The sequence below is a fragment of the Gopherus flavomarginatus genome, chromosome 19 (genome assembly GCF_025201925.1).
Source record: "Gopherus flavomarginatus isolate rGopFla2 chromosome 19, rGopFla2.mat.asm, whole genome shotgun sequence".
Taxonomy (NCBI): Eukaryota; Metazoa; Chordata; order Testudines; family Testudinidae; genus Gopherus; species Gopherus flavomarginatus.
This window is the reverse complement of record NC_066635.1, coordinates 9,639,394-9,665,151: the sequence shown is the minus strand read 5'-3', so window position 1 is coordinate 9,665,151 and position 25,758 is coordinate 9,639,394. Positions and strand designations below refer to the sequence as shown.

General features: G+C 39.5%; 1 protein-coding gene across 8 annotated transcripts in view; it reads right to left on the bottom strand.

Annotated features, from left to right (window-relative positions):
- The window catches only part of GTF2I (general transcription factor IIi), an 80,450-nt gene that overhangs the window by 54,094 nt on the left and 598 nt on the right, over positions 1 to 25,758 (bottom strand). For 6 of the 8 annotated variants that reach the window (XM_050929442.1, XM_050929447.1, XM_050929445.1 and 3 more), the window contains exons 2-7: positions 10,073 to 10,176; positions 8,528 to 8,666; positions 3,166 to 3,300; positions 2,274 to 2,457; positions 2,030 to 2,058; positions 123 to 174 (exon numbers count right to left, since the gene is read on the bottom strand). In XM_050929442.1, the coding sequence (XP_050785399.1) occupies positions 123 to 174; positions 2,030 to 2,058; positions 2,274 to 2,457; positions 3,166 to 3,300; positions 8,528 to 8,666; positions 10,073 to 10,171 (638 nt within the window). In that variant the 5' untranslated portion in view covers positions 10,172 to 10,176. Of the gene's footprint in view, positions 1 to 122; positions 175 to 2,029; positions 2,059 to 2,273; positions 2,458 to 3,165; positions 3,301 to 8,527; positions 8,667 to 10,072; positions 10,177 to 22,256; positions 22,367 to 25,758 lie in introns of all 8 variants that reach the window. The other 2 variants (XM_050929443.1, XM_050929446.1) reach the window with 2 other exon arrangements.

The window sequence follows — 25,758 nt, the reverse complement described above, 5'->3', positions numbered from 1 at the left end:
ATAGAAGTGTATAGTGTTCTAATTTTTTCTCTCTCTCTTTTTTTTAAAAGGTGCTGTATTCATCAGACAGAAAAAAAAAAGCCCACAACTGTTACATAGGAATAGGAAAAAAGACATTTTACCTTCCACTTGGTGCTGTAACTGTGCGTGTAGAACCTGTAACAGTCACATGAGTTGAAAATGAAGATACAATCTATAGTTTTCTTATACGTCATTTTCATTATATACAAGTTTAAAATGCCACAAAGATAAATTAATACTGTTTTGCTAACCAGGATTTAATTTGAGTTTCACAAATATCTACAGAAAGTTGTATAAGAAAGATTTGTTGTTGTTACTGTTTATAGCAGGGGTGGGCAAATTTTCTGGCCTGAGGGCCACATCTGGGTATGGAAATTGTATGGCTCATGAAATTGGTGTTGGGGTGCAGGAGTGGGTGAGGGCTCTGGCTGGGGATGCGGGCTCTGGGGCGGGGAAGAAATGAGGAGTTCAGGATGTGGAAGGAGGCTCCAAGCTAGAACAGGGAGTTGTGGGGGGAGGGGATGAGGGCTTCAGTGGGAGGTGCGAGCTCTGGAGTGGGGCTGAGGGGCTGGAATCGAGGGTCTCAGAGGGCAGGAGGGGGATCAGGGCTGGGGCAGGGTCTCAGGGGTGCAGGCTCTGGGTGGTGCTTACCTCAAGCAGTTCCTGGAAGCAGCAGCATGTCCCCATTGGCAGCTGCGAGGGCGGTGCTTGGGGCAGGGGCAGCACACGGAGCCCCCTGGCTGCCCCTAAATGTAGGAGCTGGAGAGGGGACATGCCGCCAATTCCGGGAGCCGCGGTACACGCACATGGAGCGGCCCCAGACCCCGCTCCCCAGCAGGAGCTCAAGGGCCGGATTAAATTGGCTGGAGGACCAGATGTGGCCCATGGGCCGTAGTTTGCCCACCCCTAGTTTATAGACTAAAAAGCAACACTAATACAATATTACTTTAGAATATCTTTTATTAAAATGTAAACATTTTATCTATCCCCATTGTCATCGGTACTGGAAGTCATAACAACAAAGCTAAATTGATGCTGTGTCTCAACATTATTAAACTATCCAGTCTGTTCTGGCAATCTTGCTACCCTGTTTCTATATTGCGGTTAGGTGCATAAATATTATTGGAATAGGAATTATGGACATTTCTACATAGTTCTTAAGCATACTGAAACCTACTTTTTACCTTAGCATTATTTTGTTCATTAGTGGAATCTTTGCCATTTCTATTACATCAAGATCTAAAGGTGTGTCTATACTGCCATGCAAATTGGACTCTCTTTGTGTGTAGGAGGACATTGTTTTCAAAAAGTGAAATTTATCCCTAATGGAGAACCTAAGCAATGACCTCCAAGACGGAAGCCCTGTGGGAGCCCTTCATAGTGGGGAGCAGCAAACACGGGGCTCTGCACTGGCTGTAAATAGGCTGGCATGAAATTCTTGCTCCTGACAAGTCAGCTGTTGCTTAAAGAAGTCCCTTCCCCAACACATGCGAACACACTTGCATTGATTCTTGGAACTGGCATACTCCACTATGTCCATAAAATACATTTCTACAGATGACACATAGGCCTCCAATAAGCAACCAGAGAGTTGTGGTCTAACCAAAGCACTGGGAGAGAGGAACTCATGAGTGTTAATCCCTGTTCTGACAGTGACTCTCTATGGAGTTTTAGGCAAGTCACTTGGCCTTTCTGTGGATCAGTTTTCCCTTCTCTATAATGGGGATAATACTTGATTCAAGGTAAGACAATACTGTAGGAGGATTGAACACATTAGAATTAATTCTCTCCCCAGTCAGTGGTTCTCGGTAGAAGGCACAAAGGTTATGAAACCATTCTGTTTTCCAAGTGAGTAAGTCAAACCATAATCTAGGCATTTCTGACAAATAGAATATTTATAACAGATGTATTTATAGTTGCCCTAACTCCACAAAGAATTGAAGATAAAAATATATATTCTAACTATAAATTTTCATGTTTTGTTTACTGCAAACAACTTGATGCTTACCTAGGTGTTTCTTTGGCTCTAGGAAAGGCCTGCATTAACACAAAGAAAGAAAAATCTCTTACCTAAAAAGTAATACTATTACCCATTTGGTAGTATGATATTTAAATACAAGCTCTGATTTTTTCATATGACAGTATATGTGCATAATTTTTAAAAATTGTACAATTTAAAGGTACCCAGAGAAAAATATCAATTAGCTGTTCGGATTTAAAAGGACAAACCAATAAAAGGGAGAGAATGTAACCTTTTGATCACAAATGAGATCCCCGATTTGTTTTCCAAAATCCATTTCAGTGTTGTCACATCATAATTTGCTGGATGTTTAAATGCAAGTCCTTCAGGAAGGCCCTGCACTACCACGGCAGACTGGTCCCTTTGAATCTTGTCATATGGTACAGGGACTACCGTTGACTTCCCTAAAGCTTTACCTGTAAAATAAAATAAATTGTTGGGAAATAAAAAATAGGTAAGATTAAATACAACAAGCTAGGCTTTCATATTTTTTCCTTCCTTCTTCCACGTCGTAAGTTTCTTCCCATGTCTCTGAATCATGTTCTTCCCTGTTGTACATTCCCACTCTATGGTCTGCTATTTCTGTGACCATTCTTCTCAAGCAGGATTGCAGCATGAGGTGTCCTTCAAAGCCACTTGCTAATTAACCAAAGAAGATCTTCACTGAATAACATGATGCAATGTCTCCTCAGCTAAAGGATGGAAACTGCAGTACTTCCTCTTCCTCCGGAAAGGAACATGCTTCCCATACAACACTCCAAGACCTTGATTGCTTGGGAGGCAGGGTAAGACAGGATTCAGACCCGGATCAGAAATCCAGGAATTAAGCACAAGTTGACAGTGCAGAGAATTACCATCAGGTTACACATTTCATTCTTGCTTAAAAGGAAGCTGCTCCATCGAACATTCAGAATGTTCATGTGCAGTGAAACACGTATAATACAGCAAACTCTTTGGAGTCTAAATATACTTTAGAACTACTAAAAAGTTAAGCTCATTACCTCGGCAGTACTCTAGACTGAAGGCAGAAACTATAAGCCACTCTCCATCCTACTTTAATGATGGTTTAGCTATCTCAGGAAGAGTGTTATTTCAGATTTTTTAAAATTAGTTTAAGCGCTTACCATAACAAAAGCAGAAGAAATCCTCTACAGACTTTCGGAGAGCTTCCATTTCTACAATATCCACTGTTAGCCTGTTTGCAAGTGACGTAGTCTTTGTTTTCTGCAGTTCAGCTGCCTTTTCCTCTTCAGACACACCTGCAAATTATTTTGTAACAATCAGAACACAAATCCCAATCCTAAATCCCTTAATAACTCATCTGCTGCCCCTCTGGAAGTAAGCTATTAATACTACACAGAACAAGAACAGTATACATCCCTTAAAAGCAAACCTGTTCCTATGCTGATAACAGGTGGGCTATAGGTGTTTATGCCAGTATTATTATACTGTATTCATAAAGGTCATAGATATTAGAGCAAACTGCAAAGATGATGAACTAAGAGAGACATCTAAGCTGGTTGTTTTTTGCATAAAGGAGGTAAAGAACATGGAGGAACAGTTTAATAGAAAGGCAGTGCAATACTATCAAGTAAAAAGACTTCGAAGCAGTCATGAGGGAAGTTAAAATGCCTATATCTAAGGAGCCTGTCAGCTGTCAGGTTTTACTTCTGACAACTTATTCAGTAGTTACATTAAACCTTGTTCTATTTATGTTGTATAATGCTTAACTGATTCTTTCTGAAGGAAGGGACATGCTCTCTCAGTACAACTGCTTGTATGCAGTGCAGCTCTTCCATCTTTTCAGAAAACTTGTTAAATTAAGCATGTGTCTGCTATTGCTGAATGGGAGAGAGTACTGTCAAGCTGTTAGTGCATGGAACTGAAAATAACCAGCTCTAAACTGAATTCCTATTGTCCTATTCTCTGAGCAAAAACAAAATAAAAAATACCATCCACCACCCACATGAGGAGCAATGGATATCAACTCCATCAACTATATGCAATGGATGGGAGAGAGCTGCATTTCAGATTGCAGCTTTGTGTTATATTGACATCATTCATGTATTCCAAACATTTACTGAGATTCGTCAGCAAAAAGGAAGAAATTAAAATTTAGTCTTTCTAATGTTTGAAAGAAAAAAAATGCACATATACAGGTGCACATGCAAGGGGGGAAAACTGCTGAAGTTGTCCTTACCCGTCATGATGTAGCAGTAGAGCTCTGAAAATTCAAATTTTTACTGAAACTGTTGCTAGCATAGTTATTATCAAAATACCAGAATGCCTACATGAAGTTGGGCATCAAGAATAGGCTGTGGATCTAAGTTCCCTCTAAACTGCATGGCTGTGCAGCTACCAATTAAGCCCCGCACAGGGGCTCAGGGCTGCGGCAGGGAGAGATGTGTCTCTCCAAGGCCCAGACATGCTGCAGCGGGGAAAGGCACCTCTCCCCGCTGGGCCCCGCATGGACCTGCCCTGGACATGCTGTTGCCGGGAGAGAGGCGCCCCTGTACCGGCCCCAACCCAGCCCCAGCACAGACCCGCCGTGGCCGGGAAAGAGGTGCATCTCCCCCCAGCCCAGGTGCTGCTGCGGGGATAGAGAGCTGAGTGTGGGAGGGAAGGAATGTGCCTCACATAACAAAATTCATTCTGCACATGCATGGGAAAAATTAGAGTGAACACTGCTGTGGACTGATGAGGAATAGGTGAAGTATATTTAATAAAAATCTACACGTAATCTACATAAAATTCTACATATGCATCCGATGAAGTGGGTATTCACCCACGAAAGCTCATGCTCCAATACGTCTGTTAGTCTATAAGGTGCCACAGGACTCTTCGCAGCTTTTACAGATTCAGACTAACACAGCTACCCCTCCGATACTTGCCTTCTTCGTGTCTTTGAAAATCTCCAAAGGGCATTGGAGTGTCCAGCTCCCACTCAAGGTATGGGAGTTGAACACTTAAATCACCTGGGACTGTTTCTTTCTGTGTAGAGACAATACTGAGCACATTCTAGGTGCTACTACAAATAATACAAAAGGGAGTTAAAACTTGCCTACCCCAGTGAAGTTCTGTGGGGATTAAATTAATGACTGTTTCTAATGTGTGCTCCTAGATTATTGGATCAAAAGGTACTATAGAAGTTGAAAAGTATTGTTAGCTGCACCACTGATTTTTTTCAGATGAAAAACTATTCTATGGAAAAAGAAACAGTAACTTAATTGTTAAGTGTCAATAGCGTGCTTAGCACTTTATTACAAAAATCAAGATCAAAACAAACCCCAGAAGATTACATTGTCCGTGCCTCATTAAGTTTATAATCTAAACAGGGATAATGCAAATATAAACTTCCCTTGTCAACCAAATGAAGATATCATTGTTGTGTGATTTTATTAGAGTGTTTAATAGCACTTTGCAATTACTTGAGACAAGCAATGGTAGGCTTAACAAAAGACAATCAACTATGAAGAGAGTTGTCTGCATTATACTTATTGTAGAAATCAGTTATTGCAACGGATTGTCTCATGACCAAAAAAAAACAAAACATGAAGGGCTACCACTGATTAGCCAGAAATTTGTACCCAAGTTGATAGCAGGCACTGAACCTCAGTTATAATTTTTTAGGTTGTTTTACTGGGTATACTAGAATGGAAGAGTTTGGAGCTAGTATAACAACAATGTACCACCAATCATGTTGATCTAAAAGGAACATTTTTCTGATAGAACACTCTAAAATAGTACATTCTGACTTTTTAAAAGTTATTTTCCCTTTTTCAGAGCACTGCAATTTTAACAGTCTTGACACCAAAGGTTTATTGTTTGCACAAATACCACTATGGGAAACTGGAAGCACTGAATAACTAGCAATATATTGCCAAGCAAGCAAAAAGGGTAAAGAGTCTAGTTTACATCTGGTAACTTATGTAAGAATTCCATAGTGCCTCAATCATGGGTATCATGACTTGTTTACAGACTAGGCCGCCATCAGGCAGAAAGAAAAAAACCAGAAACTTAATATTTATGTCAATGGTTTTCAGCCTGGGATCAGTGGAGCCCTTGAGGTCAGCTGACTATGTCTAACATGACTATGAAAATAAAGTTTCAGATTCCAGAAAAGGCACTGTTTTTCTTATCAATCAAAAGTACGTGAATACCCCCACCTACAGGTCAAAACCTGGAAGTGTTGTCATTACCATAGAAGCCTATAGTTGAGCACCAAGCACATGTAACATTTACAGTTTAATTCTGGTCAGTCAGTTTTAATCTAAGACTTCTTTGATAGGGGTCCACAGACCACAGGTTGAATTTCCAAAAGGGAGAGCATCTCCATTCTAAATTTTCTAGGGGTCCGCAAACACAAAATGGTTCAAAACCACAGAACTATGTACAGATCATAGCACAATAGGGCCTTCAAGTGCTACTATACTACACACAAAAATGGTAGCTTCATGTTACCACAGGAAGTGTATAGGAATAGAAAGCCGGTGGAGAGTTAATCCTCCTTGTGGCCTTGCTGCAACGGACACTGCCCATACTTGAGCAGGAAGTTTTATTCATAGAATTACGTGACTTAATCAACACAAGGAGCAACAATACTCTTTCATTCCACCTTCAGAACAGGAAGCTACAAGCTGCAGCAGCCATTATCACTCAAAAGTGGAAAATTGAGTGAATTAAAGAAGTTAGTCATAATGACAAAAGTCATATATAATCAAACTCATTTGCCATCAAGTGTTTATCATACTTATTCTTAGTGTTTGCCATTTACCAGAGCTATGTGTGTTTAAATAAGGACTTGGTTCAGTAACACTTCATCTACCATTTGATTCTTCAATGAAGTTATAATGCTGTATTTTGAACAGTGACTTCACTGTAGATCAAGCAGAATAATAATAGCGGCTGAATGTGTATATAATTCTGTATGACAGTTAAACAATTGAGAGTCCTGCCCTGAATAAAGAATGGGCGCTGAGAATGAGCTCTGATTTAGAATTTTAAACAGCAGCGAAAATACTGTCCAAGTATGTCCACTGTTTCTGTGATGGACTAAAACAGTCTATTTGCAGTGTTGTTGTAGCTGTGTTGGTCTCAGGATATGAGACACAAGGTAGGAGAGCAAAATATGTCTATCAATCAAGCAATATTTAACAATCGAAGGAGAGAGGGTGAAGAATGATTTTTAGTTTTTAACAAAAACTCCACTTAGCCAGGCAAAACTACATTCCTCAATGACCAATATGTAAGGCCCAGCAAAACCATTTTTCTTGATGGGCAGACTGATCGTTGAAATATAGGCTCCAAGATAGGTCATTAAGCTTTTTGAAAGATTCTGGCAAATTCTATGAGGGCCATCTCTTAGGCCTTGTCTACACACAAAAATTGTGCCATCTAGCTAGACCAGTATACTTTAGAAACAGATATACACCTCTACCCCGATAGAATACTGTCCTCGGGAGCCAAAAAGATTTTTACCGCGTTATAGGTGAAACCGCGTTATATAGAACTTGCTTTGATCCGCCAAAGTGGGCAGCCCAGTCCCCCCAGAGCACTGCTTTACTGCATTATATCTGAATTCGTGTTATATTGGGTCGTGTTATATCGAGGTAGAGGTGTAGTTAAAGCAGGACAACCCCCAAGTATGGACGCTCTCATACCAGTATAAATATGCTTTTATCAGCATAGCTTAATGTTGTGCAATATAAATTATAGCATTACAAAAAGCTGTAGGCAAATCCTAAGGTTTTATTACCTATGTCAAAAGCTTCATGTATCCTTTGAGAAGACATGAAGTCTTCTGAAGAATTAAGGGACTGTCTTTCATAGCTCAAAGCAGTTGACTACCTGAGGGTAAGTCTACACTACCTGCCAGATAGCGATCGATCTATCAGGGATCAATTTTAGACATGATAAATCGATCCCCGATCGCTCTGTTGTCGACTCCGGAACTCCACCGTGGCGAGAGGCGGAAGCGGAGTTGATGGGGGAGTGGCAGTGGTCGATTCACCGCTGTCCTCATGGCCAGGTAAATCGACCTAAGATAGGCAACTTCAGCTATGCAAATAGTGGAGCATGAAGTCAGCATATCTTAGGTCGACATCCCCTGCCCCTCCCCCCAGTGTAGACCTAGCCTAAGAGTGTCTTCTACACTAAGAAAAAAGATGCTTTTTAAAAACTGAGTTAGCAAACACGATACAAAACATCACTTTAGACCTTCAGTGTAGACAGAGTTTAACACATTTAAAATAACATTAGCTAGTCTTGTAATATTACCTTTTGGTTGAGGTAAAAATAGCACTGTGAACTAAACAGAGGATGCTGAATATCATGCTCGTGTAAAAAAAAAAAAGTTCTTAAACACTGATCTACATACTATAATTATGTCAATTATGGCAAGACCAAGGCATTGCAACACTTGTTAAGTACAGAGTTCAGTGTACTACAATGTATAATTAAGTATTTGTGAAATACTTGGAAACTTACAGTATTTAACAAAATCCTTCTGAAAATCTTTCCTTGTATTGACAAAAGCTCTCCCCCTCTCAGTTCCAACTACAAACACGTCTGTTTCATACACAGCAATACAGGCGACTTCTGCCTTGGACTTCGCAAGTTCTTTACACTATAAAAGAAAAAACAGAGTGGCTTTGAACTACAATAGTTAAAAGTACAGTTTTCTGCATGATTTCATGTAAAATTGCATTAACAATTTATTTTCCAGTGCTGCCACGGTATAGCTGTCAACGCTGCTGCAAATAACACAATGCTATCCATTAGCAATAGATAATTTGTACTTCTACAGTGTCTTTCATCTAAGGATCTAAAAGCACTTCAGAAGTATTAGTGAAGTTAAGTGTTGTCTACACACATTGTACCAACAGAACTAAATCTGTTCAGAAACAGATGGTATGTCTGCAGCACAAGCACTATTGCAGCTATGCTGCTGTAGAGTAGGCACCACAGTGATAGAAGGGGATTTTCCATCACTGTAGTAAAAACACCCCGCTTGAGAGGCAGAGGCTAGACTGAAGGAAGAATTCTGTCTATAATGGGCGTTTAGTCAACTAACCACATCATACAGGGTGTGAAATTTTCACAACTCTGAGCAATGTAGTTAGGTTTACCTAAGTTTTGGGGCAGATCGGGCCTGAGTTAAACCGGTACATCCTTGTTGTGTAAACATTCAAACTGATTTAGCCTTATAATGATTTAGCTGAGTTAAGACTGTTCGTGCAAAGAGGATACACCAACTTAACTAAATCTCTCTCTCTGAACCCATTTAGTCAAGTCTGTACAAATTCTGTGTGTAGACAAGGCCATACCCTCAGAACACTCCTGTGAGGACAAATATTATCTATTCCATTTTAAACATGAGGAAACCAAATCACAGAGATGAATAGATTTACTCGAAAGTCACAAGAAGGATCCCCAATTCCCAGTCCCATGCCTTAGCCACAGGATTGTCCTCATGATGGGAAGCAGGAGAAGCATTCCTGTTCAATATCTTCAAATTCAACAGTTCTGTGGTGTTTCCACTATTGTCTTAAGTTAAACCTGTAAGACTAAGGCCATATCTACACTTGGCTTTCAGCTACTGGTACAACTACACCAATGCAATGTCCTGGAGTAGGCAAGGAATACACTAGTCCAGCATAGCATAATTATCCTTACAATGGCTTAACCCAGTCGGAAACTACAAATTGCCCTCAATTGTCATCTGAAATCCCAGCCTAATAGTGCAATCTCTCAGTTCAGATCATAACTCCACTATAGTCAAAAGTCATGGTTATTATTAGCATGGTTTGCTTGAGCAGAGACTGAACTGAGGTTTTTTTCCTTGAAAAATATGCTCTCAACTCACTCTTTAGTATTCTACAGTTCTACTCTTCTATTATAGAGCAGTCTACATCAAGGTAAAGGATAAAGCTGTAAGTGAAACTGGCATGAAACAATTTTCAAGAAAATGTTGTAATTTTGTATGTTAGAGTGGCATAATTCTAACATACTGAAGCAACTAGCCACACTAACCATTGACTCAAGTGCTGACATGAGGAATGTAACCACCATTCTGCTTTCAGAGGAGTCCTCATCATGGACTGACAATGCTGGCGTTGCTGCTTGGGCCATTATCCCTGTAATGCAAAAAATAAAACTGTTACAGACCTGGGTACTACACAACAATGGAAGAACACTAAATCCTTTGTTACATAATGGAAACTAAAGTTAAAAAAAAAAAAAAAAAAAAAAAAGGAGGTAGAGATTAAATTTGGACCCCTTCCAAAAAAGGAAAAAACCTCCATGCTCTCTTTTTACATTTCCCCTATCCTATTCCAAAGACATTTTGTAAGAATTAGATTTTTAAATTAACTAGTAAGATGACATCCTGACTAGAATACAGACTGTAAGTATCTAGAATGAACTATGTCAGTAACCCAAAGAATTTTGTGTTGCATTTTTTCCAGTTTGATTTTGTTCTAAAGCATCCTCGATAACCTGAGTATCTGCATTAATACTTATATGCATAAGCTAGATAGGATACAGTTAAAACATGGACATCATCCCTACCCTTTAAAGTTCTATGGTTTTCTATTTGAAAAAATTTTCCCGGTAATCAACTGCATATCCTAAGACATTAACTCAGTCTAGCAGAAAAGTGTCTTCAGGCATATCAACTGTAGCAGCAAAGAGTTGGACATTTTTATTCGTATACCATTCAGCTACCTGTGGATGTCAACTTCAAAGCCTAGTTGGACCTATTTGGGTACCAACAGACTTTTATATTTTATAAACTGAAATATAATAGAAACAAATTTTAAAAATGGCCAGCCCCCCCAAAAAAAGTTTAATGCCTTTTATAAACATTATGATTTATAGAAAGCTTGAACTTATTGTTTAAAGTAACCAGTTAGAAATATTAGGACTTGTCTATTCTGTTTTCGCTGGAAAAATCTCTGGATGATGGGAGAACACGTGGTATGATCACAACATGAGAATGAAACCTGAGCAACTGATAAAGAGAATGGATTTCTTCTGCTGGACTGTTACAACTTGTTTTATTTATACCTACTTAACTCAAACTCTTGACAAACACTTGGGAGAAGAGTACTTTCTTAAACAGTAAACCATCTTGTGCAAGTCTCCGTTAAGCACAATAGAATCAAGAAAAGCTCAGGACAATTAAGGCATTCTGGAAAAGTGCACTCTATGATCTTGCTCCTTTTCTATATAACTCAGACAGACATTTTGGCTCAAGTTTTTCAAGGGTCTCATGCAGTACTTAATTTGTAACAAGAGAGGTGCTGAGGCTCAAGCAGTAAGGTGCCAGGATTCAAAACAACTTTATTTTCATAACTGACACAGCAAGCCCAGAGGTGCTGGGGCTATGAACTTTCATGCCTAGAGGTGTGCCCTGGCACAAATTAAGCACGAGTCAGGATGGTGAATGCACATGAATATCCGTTTTGTGTGCACAAAATACACCCTTTTGAAAACTTGGGCAGTTAGTCCCTTCTGCAAAGGAACTTACCCAATACACTGATTAGATTAAATGCGAAGGGGGTTCTCTCTGTCCCTTCATCCTTAGTAGCTGTGCCTTTCAATTTCAACTGAATGTAGCACTTGTTTTTTTTTTTTAATAAAGAAAAAGTGTTGCACTATATTGTACATATCACCTGCAAGCATACTACTACAGAGGTTCAAAAGTCTGGCATATGAAACCTAGATATTCAGTAGTTACCTTAGCAACATGAAGTTCCTTACTCTATAGTACACAGTGCACGTAAATCAAGCAAATTGCTGTTTTAAGTCTTGTCCATTTAACAACTACACTTTTAAGTCATGTTTGAGACAGTCCCTTTTCCAGACACACATGCTTGCAAGGTTCAAATATGGTGATTTAACAAAGTTGTTTGGTAGCTTTAAAATACAGTGTAATGCAGCTAATGCTATCTGTCTTAAAAACAGCCTAAACGCTGTAAATCCGAATCTCTGTGTCCCTCACTTATTCCTTGACAAAGCCAGAGTGCCCTTTAGCTCCTGCTTTACTGTGCTAATGTAGGCCTAAATGTACTTGCCTAGCCTATTTTTAAAATACTGACATCACGATTTAAGCAAGTCCATCTGTATACACAGAGCCTGAATGATTTCTTAAGCTAAAGGTGAAGGTGAAGTATAGTCTACACTTGAACTGGATGCCTCCACAACACCGCCAGGGGCTGAAGCTAATTATGTCAGTCATTCAGTAGGTTTACTCTTCCATTTATTTCAGCAGTAAACATTAACCCCAGAAAGATGGTAAAAGAGCTACACTGCTCTCCTCATTAAAAGGTCACATAGCACCTTGTACCAGCCTGGGATATTTATACCCGATTAATCCAGTTTGGAACCTAGATTAAATACATTCCGATTCACGGAATTTAAGGTCAGAAAGAATCACTAGATCATCTAATCTAATAATCCTGTATATCACAGGCCAGAGGTTCACCCAGTTACCCCTGTAAAACTTGTGTTTTATTTAAATGTATTATCTAGAGTTGTATACAGATGGAACAACATTCATTTCCCTAACATTTTCCATTACATATATCACAATATATTGTATTAATGTAAAATCAGTTGTTCCCCTCTCCCTCTACAAAAAGCAAAATGATTTTTTAAAGGGATTTTATAATTTTGTTATTTAATTGTTTTTAAATAAACCCATTTAAAATGAAATTCAAATTAACAACAACTATGTTAAGGCCTTATGTTATCATCTCTTAAAACATTTTCAATAAAAAATATGCTGAATCAATGAGCCACTATCAAAAACTCTGCATTAAAGGCTGTTTTTCTATATAAAGAAAAAAATAAAAGGAAAAATGTCTAACTTTTGAGGTCAAGCTTTATAAATATGACAATCAATTGTACTGTATTAAGGGCTTGATCCTGTAAGGGACTCGGGTTGTGCCACTGGGTGAAAGACTAGCAAAATCAGAAATATGGCCTCTGTCTCCAGGAGATACCATCACTGTATCTCATAAGAATCATCCACTGAGCCCACTTGACTGGTTTTTTTTTTGTTTTTGTTTTTGTTTTAAAAATAGAATATCAGGATAGGAAGGGACCTCAGGAGGTATCTAGTCCAACCCCCTGCTCAAAGCAAGACCAATCCCCAGACAGATTTTTGCCCCAGATCCCTAAATAGCCCTGTCAAGAATTGAACTCACAACCCTGGGTTTAGCAGGCCAATGCTCAAACCACTGAGCTCTCTCTCCCCCCATCACTCTTATTTTAAAACTTTTCCTTACCTAAGCTCTGATTGGCTCAGTTCTCAATTTAAAGGAAGTCAGTAGCTCAGTACATGGAGCCATAGTTTGTCAAACTGCTAAATGAGCTTTTGACAGCAGTATCCTCTTCTGCAGGCAGAGACAGAAAGCATCTTTTCTTCATTTGAACTAATTCATTTAAAAATAGAGAAACTGATGGGGATTTAGACAAGATTTCCTGCTTTTACTTCTCTTCCAATCTATGAATAAAAGTGAGGAGGGGGAAGATGAGATTTACCAGTTTTAAAAGTTAGGACAAGTAAGTAATTTAGAAGACTCTCTCATTTTTAAGAGACTTAGATGAGTAAGAACTTAAACTCCAGTCACTCTGACTAAGGCATATTTGAAAATTTCTCAGGCTGACCAGAAATAATCACAGAAACAAGGCAGGTGTCGTAATATCTTTTATTGGACCATCTTCTGCTGGTGAGAGAGACAAGCTTTCGAGCTTATACAGAGCTCTTCTTCAGGCTGAGAAAACTAACTCAAAGTGTTAAATGATCAGCTTATTTCACTGTCTATAGATAACCCCCTTGTTTAACAAATAATTTAGTTCTAAATGTGAAACGTTTTGATAAACTTCTCTTATGTATTCAAAATGTTTAAAGGTTTTGTTTAATAAAAATAAATTGTATGTGCCGCTTTCGATTTAATTAGATTACAGTTACCAATCTAATGCAACTTAACACAAATCATGAACAAAAAGTTAATGATCTAATATATGTTCAGCACTAACATTAAAATTGTACAATTAATAAGAATCTGAAAGTATTAAGCTATGTAATTGCTTAAAAATATGTATACAATTGAGTGTTCCCCCTTAGGTAGCAAAAAGATGTACCAAATCTACTGTAATATCTCCATTTAGATGTAAATCAACATGTTTCAATGGTTATATATAACTATGAGAATGTACTTTTCTTTACAAAATAACTGAAGTATAAATGGAAAAGTTGATTAAAATCAATGACTCAAAAAATCAAAGCTTTGCACTTGGTGATTTAGAATCGATCCACTCTGACACAAGCAGCCACACACCTGGAAAATTTCTTTTACATTTCATATTTTCCTCTAAATTTTGCAGTTTTCCCCCTGTATCTCTGCCAGTCTATAGTATAGGGACATAGTATTCATTATTAGGCATAGCACCATTGAGCTCAATAGGTCTGCATCCAACCATAAGATTAGTCCCTTAAATGGTGACGGACAACAATCTCCTGAGATTAACACTCGGTGCAAGCTTATTCAAAATCTGTGTGGTACGTTGAATATGTGCCAATGTACTAGTCAAAAAAGTTACACTGAATCAGATCGTTAGCTATTACTGTGGCCCTACCAAATTCATGGCCATGAAAACTCATCAAGGACAGTGAAATCTGGTCTTTTGTGTGCTCTTACCTTATACTATACAGATTTCACCGGGGAGACCAGCATTTGTCAAATTGGGGGTCCTGACCCAAAAGGGAGTTGCAGGGAGGGTCAGAAGTTTTTTTGTTGTTGCTGTTGTTGTTTGGGTTTTTTGTTTTTGTTTTTGGTTGTTTCGGGTTTTTTTTGGGAGGAGGTGGGTGTCATGGTATTGCCACCCTTCCTTTTGCACTGACTTCAGAGACAGGTAGCTGGAGAACAGCAGCTTTCAGCTGGGTACCCAGCTCTGAAGGCAGCACCCTGCTAGCAGCAGCACAGAAGTAAGGGTGGAAATGCCATACCATGCACACAGCCAGCAGCTGTCGCTTTCCAGTAGGGATGTAAAAGGTTAAATGGTAAGCATTAGGCCAACCTCTACCATTAAACCAGCCGCCCCATACCTGGCCGGACCAGCCCCAGGCCCGGCCGCCCTGTGCCTGGAACAACCCCAGCCCCAGCCACCCCACAGCAGTCAGCCAGAGAGACCTCGGTTAACAGTTCACCAATTAAACAATATAATTTCAATTGTTTAACGGTTAACTTTTTAAACTGCTATTTACAGTCCTACTCCCTACCTACATCTCCAGCTGCTCAGCTCTGAAGGCAGTTCCACCACCAGCAGCAGTGCAGAAGTTAAGGTAGCAGTAAAGTGACACTCCCACACACACACACACTCCTCCTTTTTGGGTCAGAACCCCTACAATTACAACATGTGAAATTTCAAATTTAAATAGCTGAAATCACAAAATTTACAGTTTTTAAAATCCTATGACTGTGAAATTGACCAAAATGGACCATGAATTTGGTAGGTAGTAGCTGTCACAAGTAGATTTCCATAACAACGCTAATGATACATTTATTTGTAAGTCTTCAACAATCCTATTGCTCGGAAAGGGCCTTCAAAGAGGTCAGTAGCATTTAGTATTATTTATCATCTGTAAATCCTTTAAATTGACTGTCCGAAGAGACGTTTTCATCTAACAAGTAAAGGCTTATAGCATTAAATAAGGTATTACACAAAGTAATAGTGATGGGCACCAGGACAAGGGTCTGGCCATCCTCAGCTGGAGAGAGGGTCACCAGGGCACGAAGCAAATGATCAAAATGGGAGCCCAGGGATAAGGAAAAAAAATGCATCAGTTAACTGGGACCTAGATGTAGCTCATTCAGCACGTTTCTGGCTTACTTCCACTTCTGAGAGCAAAGAAATAGAAATGCTTGTGGCAAGTGAAAGCCAAACCACAACAGAAAGTTACCATGTGTCTTTTTTATTCTTACAGAAGAGTGCACATGCCAGTCCCTGGAGCCCACGCGTGTTAGCTATCCTCCCTGACAGTTACTGATGGACACAAAAAAGCAAGAGAAAGAGCATTCTGGCGTGAGTAGGAAGAACTACACTTTTTTAAAGAGTTTTGTTTGTACAGAGCATATGCTGTTTGGGGAGAAAAGGAAGGAAGACAGTTAAATTTCCCTTTATGCAAGATACGCAAATAAATTTTACACCTAGCCCGCCATAACCCAAGAGAAGTTCAAGTGGAGGTTACAGGAATCTGTTTCACAAAAACATATACGACCTGTAGGCCAAATCCTTAAATCCCAGTTAAAATGACCAGGACCAGACACAAAACAGGAACGAGAAGGCTCAGTGAAATTAACATCTGGCATTTCTCATGTCTGATTTCTATACTGAACATTTGATTGTTCCACATACACACAAACATATGGCACAGGTATTCACAACTTTCATCTGAGAGCAGCTTTCTTGATAAGTGCTCTCTTAGCATTCCAATTGACACCATTATATGCTCAGTAATAGTGATCCACTAAACACAGCAGCTGGGCATTTGCTGTCGTCATTTCAAACCAACTCCTAGTGTAGGGATTTAACTCTCAGCAGTAGAATCAACAAGAACAGCACTGTGTTTTTTACATTTTTTAAGTGGCGTATCCACTTATCCCCATCAGGGGAATATTGCTGCTTAAAAACCAAGTCCTGATGAAACTAATGAAATATAATTCACATAATTATGCCACTCAGAAGCATAGGATCTCTCTTCAGAATCCAAGGCACTCTTTTATTTCCTTAATTTTAGTGTGCATAGGTTGACACTTCCATTTTTCCCCTACAGCAGAGTCAAGAAAAAGCTTACTAATCAAGGGCCAGATATTGAGAAGTACAGAGTAACCACAATTCCCATTAACTTTAGAGGAGCTACAGGTGATTAGCACCTAAAGTTACTATCACTGATGTTCAGAGACTTGTAGCTTAGAAAACATGGCTCAAAAATCACTACATTAACCTACCAACTATTAACAAGGAGTCTGTTACACATACACAATGGCCTGCCCAGGAAAACATTTAAAAACAACAACAACAAAGTTTCTCTTTAGCTAGATACTTAAATGGCCCTCTTCACAGTACCACTGCAGTGCCTAAAAAACTATTTCTAACCAGGGTGGATGAATTATAGCTTTGTTAAAATAATCTTTCAAAATATTCAACACTAGCAATTAGTTTCAACAAGAGTCTTTTGGAAAGCATTTTTAACCATGCTATGACACATTCACACCAATCAGTGTAATCACATTTTCAGAAACTGTTTTCAAACTTGCTTTTAACAGTTTTCAAACACAAGGAGATGCTGGTGTAAACAGACCAATGAGTTTACAGATATAATGAAATTCCAAAAGGCATGTATACACAAGGGCTGTCAAGCCATTAAAAAAATTCATTGCAATTAATCACATGATTAATCACACTGTTAAACAACAGAATACCATTTATTTAAATATTTTGGATGTTGTCCACATTTTCAAATATATTGATTTCAATTACAAAAAGTGTACAGTGCTCACTTTATATTTACTTTGACTACAAATATTTGCACTGTAAAATGAGAAAAAGTATGTTTCAATTCACTTCATACAAGTACTGTAGTGCAATCTCTTTATCATGAAAGTTCAACTTACAAATGTATAATTATGTACAAAAATAAATGCATTCAAAAAATAGATCAATCAACAGCCCTAGCATATACTTTACTACTTTTTTTATATAACTGGCTAGTATATGTTTGGGCTTTAATAGCATCTTAATTACTTTATCTGTGCATGTATTTAAGTCTGTCTTAATAGTCAAGTAAGATTGAGACTTGGAGTAAATTCACCTAGTTTTCTAAGTATGCATACAGATCTAAAGCAGTAAAAAGATATTAATGAATGTTAAATCAAGTAAACTAAGTAAATTATTAATCAGAGTCCTCACCATTTGTTAATTTCAGTCTTTACTAGTGTAATCGCATTTACTTAATAAACATGATTTTCGCGTTAAGTAATTATTACTTTGGTTCTCTATGTCCATCAACACTAACACCCAATGTCTGAAGTTATTTATTTTGAACTCCACTCCTGTTAATCTCATTATAGCAAAACTGGTTCTGGCATTTTTTCCATTGCAACAAATTGTCTTCTCAGCTAATACAGCTCACCTCTGGTTTCTTTGCCACATTGTACTGTGTCACAGGAACCTAATCTATTGTTTTTTTGTTTTGTTTTGTTTTTTTAATGGAAAAACACAACCCACCTACAGTGAGCTGTTCTTCAGGTGCTCACACGAAGGCCTACCCACATTACAACCCAAAACACATTTTTGAAACCATTTGTAACAACCATTTGTTCCGCTTACAGCAGACATGGTTGAGCTATAGCCCCCCAGCAGTTTTTTCCCACCCCCACACTACCCTGTGCTAACCAAGCCTGTATGCCCATGCCACACCAAACTGCCTAAACGTGTATCAGTGCATACTGGGAAAATCAGGGCAGCTATCCCATACTGCTTTTCTCTTGGAACCTGATGATCTTTCACTATTTCTTTCCTTATTCCCCCTTGCCTCAGGATGTTGCAAACTACTGACTGCTTTTGCAACCAAGAAAATCAAAACACTGCTCTTCCTGGAGCCCATTAGTTTTGTTCCTGCAGATATCCCTTCTACCCTGATACAGAGTTTGATGCTTACACAGGACAGAAAGAACAAGATCCCAAGAGTCTTATGTTGCATTACTACTAGAGAAGGCAAATTAAGTATTTTGATTTGCTCAAAAAATAGACTCTTTGCTTAAGTCAAATTTGAGTTAATGATAGTATCAGTCACTCTGCTATGTTAATATATATTTCAGTACAATGCTTTCAGATTATCTGGTTGAGTCATGTCAAGTATATCACAAATTAAATCAACAGCAAAAAGCTGGGTGATGGTAATTGCTGTCCATTTAAAAATACTCTTTCACAATTTCACTTCAAAGTTTATACAGCAGGTAGTAATGAAATACTGGGAGAGACTGTGATGTCAAACTGTGAGAACAAAATTTAAGTGGATTGTGTACCTGTCAGAATTCCCAAAATGAACTCTCAGCCAAGTAGGTCTCGGTTTCCCTTCCCACTCAACTTCCCAAGGACTGCTCCTTATTGCAAGTTCCACAAGGTGCAGTTAACACTCATGCACTATAGTGTCTCAACAAGAAAATTCATTTTACCCAATGTGAATAGACTTCTGTATACATTTATAATTAAAATTATTTTCTACTAGAGAGTAAACGATCCCTTCAGTACATAGACAGGCAGTTGACGAACACGTCCAGGGAAAAAGCATCACACAGGACTTCATCCAGACTAACCCTACTATATTAATCTGACAAACCTGATCTGCTTCGAATGATTAATTTGAATCTATTGAATATAAATTGTTATACTTTAAAAATACACAAAGAACAACTCCGCAAAGACATACTACCAAAAATACTCTGGTTACATCAGTTCAAATGTTGTTACCTCAATGGAGAGTTCTCAGTCTTCTTAAAACTAAAGAAAACAAATTTCTACCGTTATTAATATGAAGCCATCAAGGCTGGAGGGATAAACTTTTATTTCATCCTTTTGTTTTGATCGATGGATTCATGTTTTCTCCTGCTATGTTTTCTATGCTTTGGGGGTTTTAAGTCAATGTAACCCAATATGGTGCCTGCTTAAGAAGAAAGGAGCAGAAAGACACTCTCAAAAATAACGTGTATGTGCACGCAATCACAAGCGCACAAAAAAAAAAATAGATAACTTACTTTATTTTAGCCACCTAGTGTAGAATTTAGAATTTAAAAGTTTGTAGCCTTTTTTGTAAAAAAGCCACACGTCTCATCAGCGAGAGACTTTGATGGTAAGAAAAAAAACTGGAAAAAAAACAAGAGGAAATGTCTAAAACGAGTTGAAGACTGAACATATTAATGAAGAGTCTGTGATCCAAGAACCTCTCAGTGCCATCTAGCAAAGAGCAGAGGTGTGTACATTCTAATTCACCAGAGAGCGTAAAATATATGTACAAATACTATGTAAGTAGTGCTATACGTACAGACTTTAAGAATATATTTTCAGCGTGTAGTTACTGGTCACCAGATAAGGTGAAAAACATGTTTTCTGACAGACAAAAGATGTTTATTCGTCTCTCTGTTCACATGTATATTGAGTATTGTCTCATTCACAATAGGCTTCTTATCACCAGCCTGTGTTGAAAGCAAATGAAATATTGTACAGACTTCAGGAAAAAAAAAGTAACAGGAAGGGAAAGGTTTGCTTAACTGTGGGGGAAGGGGCACAGAGAAGACACCCAGGCATCCTTCATTGAGGAAGTAGAAAAAGACAATGGGCTTGTTTCATGAAAAAAGTCTCAGCTAGCCTTGGTTGATAACACCAAAGAGAACTTTGGGAGATCGAAAACTTCTTTTGACAGGTTAACCTGTTAGTTCAGTCTATAAAAATGTGTGTTATGATTCTGTTTCAGAGGTAATCATTTGTTTCCAATAGTCTTACTCACTATTACTAGAATCTTGAATCTTTGACAATAAACTTATTCTTGTGGTAAACATATCCAAGTGCTGTGGTGTTACGCAAGGTGGCGGAGCTTGCTGAAACTTACACAATAATGTGTTTTGTTCCTTCGGGAACACTGAGCCTGGTAATTCTGTGAATATTCAGTGAATAAGGGTCTAGGATACTGGACTAGGAAATGCTCTAAGGACTTGGCGGTTGGTGTGTACCTATCACAGCCTGTATAGAAAGAGCAAGGCCTGTGGGGGCCTGGAAGATAGGATTTTCCTGTTGGAGGCTGTTGATTGGAGGGAGCTGATCTGCAGCAGAGACAAGACTGCTTCATATGCTAAGGGCAAGGAGGTGGTAAGGTGTCTCACAATCCTGGGTACCCTTGGGGAGCATAACTGAGTCCCAAAAAGAGGAGGTTGCTTGTAATAATATTAAGTTAAAGAGACAAGGTGGGTAAGGTAATATATTTTATTGGACAAACTTCTGTTGGTGACACAGACACTTTTGAGCTTACACAGAGCTCTTCTTCAGGTCTGGGCTTGTCTCTCTCACCAACAGAACCTGGTCCAATAAGAGATATTTCCTCACCCGCCTTGTCTCTCTAATATCCTAGGACCAACACAGCTACACCTACACTGCATGTAAGATTAAATTCACACATTCAGATAGAAACACGTAGTTGATGGTCTCTAAAAGATACTATATTGAGAGCCCTGTACACTAAATTCCTCCCTACTGGCTACCTTGCAAGCTGTCTCTTTATACCAGGTCATAGCTGCTTAAATTAGCACTTTTGATCAGTTCTTAGAACTGATCTTTCAGGGCTGAAAATAGAGCTCTTTTTGCATAATGCCCTTGACTTGGAACCTCCTCACTTTGGTAGATTGTCAGAATGGGTTTGGTGATCTGCAAGGAGGTTCTTCAAATTATTTCTGTTTAGTCTGATGTTTGGTTTATTGCTTTGTGCATGTGTGAGAAAGACAGTTTGACTATTCAGATTTAAAAAAAAATACTGAAAGCATTTTTGCTGCCCATTGTGTGTAGCATCATGTAGTTTCTGATGCTATTTTTGGTGACAGCGCTTAGATGCAACGTGATAAAGACTTTCATGAATATTTAGCCAAACAAACTCACATAGTCCCTCCCACCAGGGGAATGAGACATTTCCCCCACCCCACCAGGCAATAGCAACAGCGGGAGAGCTATGGCACCGCCTTGCCACTGTGCCTCAATCTTAACCTATGGCAAGATTTCAGTCTCCATGACCTGGACAGTTCTTTGCTGCTGCACTTTGACTGCCAACATTCCAATGGTGCTATAAGTGCCATTGTAGATGATGGTTTGAGTTAGATGAACATATATCCGCTGAGAAATGGACTGAAGCCTTTATGCTGCAGTAAACTCTGTGCTGGCAGATACCCACTGAAAATCAATCAGATTCTGCATGGACTGACTCTTGCACCTACACAGCCTAAGTCAAGTGAATGTGGGGTCACTTGCAGAAACACTGGGGCCCAAAACCTCTAATTTATTTCATATAGGTTACCATTATATGGGCAACCTGGGATGGATGTGAGCCAGCGATCAAGAGGTGAAAAAGACTAAAAATGTAAGAGAGAAATTTAAAAGCACGCACATAAACCAGGGTTTGATTCTCAGTCATTTTTCACCCACAAGTCCAATATTATCATTTTTTCTTTCATTCTGCCCCCACTTCAGTGTCATTTGCACCATTTCAGTCAAAAACTAAGAAGAGAGAAACAATATATGAAATTATGCAAAGTAATTGTCCCAGTTATGGCTAAGACATTTACATAACAGCATAAATATAATAATTTCATAGGTTAGGTTAAAAAACCTCAAACACATCAGCGTGAACTGTTGCCTTTCCTTCGGGTTAATGTAAGAAATACAAGTTTACAGTATAAAGATTTTGCAGATACAGACACACCAGTCTTCTCATGCTGGCAAAGCCCCCTAGTGGAGATGCAGCATGTACCAGCAAAAGGAATTATTTTGAATTATTCTGAATAACCTCCCCAAAGGACATAAACTGTGCCAGTATAAACTGCATCTGCACTGGGAGAGGAAGGAGTGTGGGGTTGCCGGCATAGCTATGTTATTTAGGGGCATGTTTTTTTCCACATGCCTAACCAACATAGCTATGCCACCAAAACTTTCTAGAATAGACCCAGCAGGAGAACACTTCAATCTCCCTGGACATTCTATAATAGATTTAGAAGTAGCTATAGGGTATGGCTACACTTGAAATTTCGGAGTGCTGCCGCGGCAGCGCTTTGAAGTGTGAGTGTGGCTGGAGAGCCAGCGCTGGGAGAGAGCTATCCCAGCGCTGCACGTACTCCACATCCCTTACGGGTGTAGCTCCCAGCGCTGCGGCACTGTTTACACTGAGGCTTTACAGCGCTGTATCTTGCAGCGCTCAGGCGGGTGTTTTTTCACACCCCTGAGCGCAAAAGTTGCAGTGCTGTAAAGTGCCAGTGTAGCCAAAGCCATACTTGAACAAAAAAAAAACCTTCAGAAACAGCAGAACAAACATTCATTTGCAAAATTAACACCATTAATTTGTGCTTGAACAGGGACTGAGAGTGGCTGGCTCCTTACAAAAGCAGCTTTGCCTCTCCTGAAATTGACACCTCCTCATCTATTATTGGGAGTGGATCACATCCACCCTGATCGAATTGGCCCTGTCAACACTGGTTCACCACTTGTGAGGTAACTCCCTTCTCTTCATGTGTCATTATATAATGCCTGCATCTGTAATTTTCACTCCATGCATCTGAAGAAATGAGGTTTTTTACCCAGGAAAGCTCCTGTCCAAATAAATCTGTTAGTCTTTAAGGTGCCACCAGACTCCTTGTTTTTGTGGATACAGACTAACATGGCTACCCCTTGATTCTAGAATACACCTGGCTCTGTGTGTGTGGAACAGACACAGCTCAAGGAGAGATACAGAACGACTGAAGAGAGCAGATGACACACATACAGCCTGGGACTGGGAGCAAAGAAACTACTTCCTGTTATTTTTGGTTCCTCCTGTGTTTGGAGAAACAGGACTTCACACATTCTATGTACATAAATAACATGGCATCAAAGGTACCACCAGACTCTTTCATCAGTTCCTCCTGTTGGTGGAAACTCCCCACAGACCCTCAAACCTTGACTAACCACTCAGGTCAAAAGGACTAACAATATTTTAAAATTCAATCTGAAATGATATTATTTTTATTGATAATGCCATGAATTGCATATTCCCCAGTATCAGAGAGGTAGCTATATTAGTCTGGATCTGTAAAAGCAGCAAAGAATCCTGTGACACCTTATAGACTAACAGACGTTTTGGAGCATGAGCTTTCGTGGGTGAATACCCACTTTGTCAGATGCATGTAGCGGAAATTTCCAGGGGCAGGTATATATATGCAAGCAAGGTAGAGATAATGAAGTTAGTTCAATCAGGGAGGATGAGGCCCTGTTCTAGCAGTTGAGGTGTGAAAACCAAGGGAGGAGAAACTGGTTCTGTAGTTGGCAAGCCATTCACAGTCTTTGTTTAATCCTGAGCTGATGGTGTCAAATTTGCAGATGAACTGAAGTTTAGCAGTTTCTCTTTGAAGTCTGGTCCTGAAGTTTTTTTTTTTGCTGCAGGACGGCCACCTTAAGGTCTCCTATATTGTGGCCAGGGAGGTTGAAGTGTTAGCCTACAAGTTTTTGTATATTACCATTCCTAATACCTGATTTGTGTCCATTTATCCTTTTCTCTACGGAAATGGATAAATGGACACAAATCAGATATTAGGAATGGCAATATACAAAAACCTGTAGGAGAACACTTCAACCTCCCTGGCCACAATATAGCAGACCTTAAGGTGGCCGTCCTGCAGCAAAAAAAAAAAAACTTCAGGACCAGACTTCAAAGAGAAACTGCTAAGCTTCAGTTCATCTGCAAATTTGACACCATCAGCTCAGGATTAAACAAAGACTGTGAATGGCTTGCCAACTACAGAACCAGTTTCTCCTCCCTTGGTTTTCACACCTCAACTGCTAGAACAGGGCCTCATCCTCCCTGATTGAACTAACTTCATTATCTCTACCTTGCTTGCATATATATACCTGCCCCTGGAAATTTCCGCTACATGCATCTGACAAAGTGGGTATTCACCCACGAAAGCTCATGCTCCAAAACGTCTGTTAGTCTATAAGGTGCCACAGGATTCTTTGCTGCTTTTATATTCCCCAGTGCTGCATATTCAAACACAATGACTGCTGATATTTCACAGGCAGAAAGAAGAGAAAGCTTTTGGTGAAAGTTTATACGTTTTTTTTACAAAATTCCAAATCCCAGAGAAAGCAACTCTGACTTATTTTAGGCGTGCATTACCAAAGGCAAGAAATGACAACTGTTTTCTTCCCAACCCTCCTCAAAGTAGACTGCACCAGGAGGTGCTGAGCCTCATTTTCTCTATCTCACCCATCCCGCATACACAAGGAGAGGGAGGTGTAAATCAAGGAACTTGAGCACTTGTGCTCAACCAAGAGATGTAAACTCCTAGTTTCCCATTTTCCACTTCCAGCATGATGTTAAACCCCTGAACTTCCACTTCTGGACCTCACCAGACTCCCATCAACCAGCCAACTCCTAGAGGTTTATTAGCATACTCACCCTGATGCCCTCACAAGAAGCAGCTGCCTGCCCTGGCCTCCTCTCCCATGCTCATTCCCTACCAGCACGCTCCAGGACCTGGCATGTGCCAGACAATGAGAAGCAGTGGCACCCCAGTATAAGGACCATAGCCCCAACCAAGGGAAGAGCAGTTTCCTCTCTATGATCAAGATCACTGCATTACTCCCAAAGATGGAGGATGTTGTGCTCAAACACCAAGGTAATAGTGGAAGAGGTGTGAAAATTCCCACCAGGAGAAAGGGAAATGAGATGCCCTTCAATCTCAATAGCAACTGGTGGGAGAGAGTGAGACATGCCCAAGAAATAGTGACTTGGGGAAAGGGGGAAATGGATGGGGTATAAACCTCAAGGATTAGTGACTGCAGAGCAGCAAAGCTGGGAGTAGAGGAAACTAATGACGCCCCCTCCACCCCACCCCCAAGGCAATATCAACTGGGAAAGA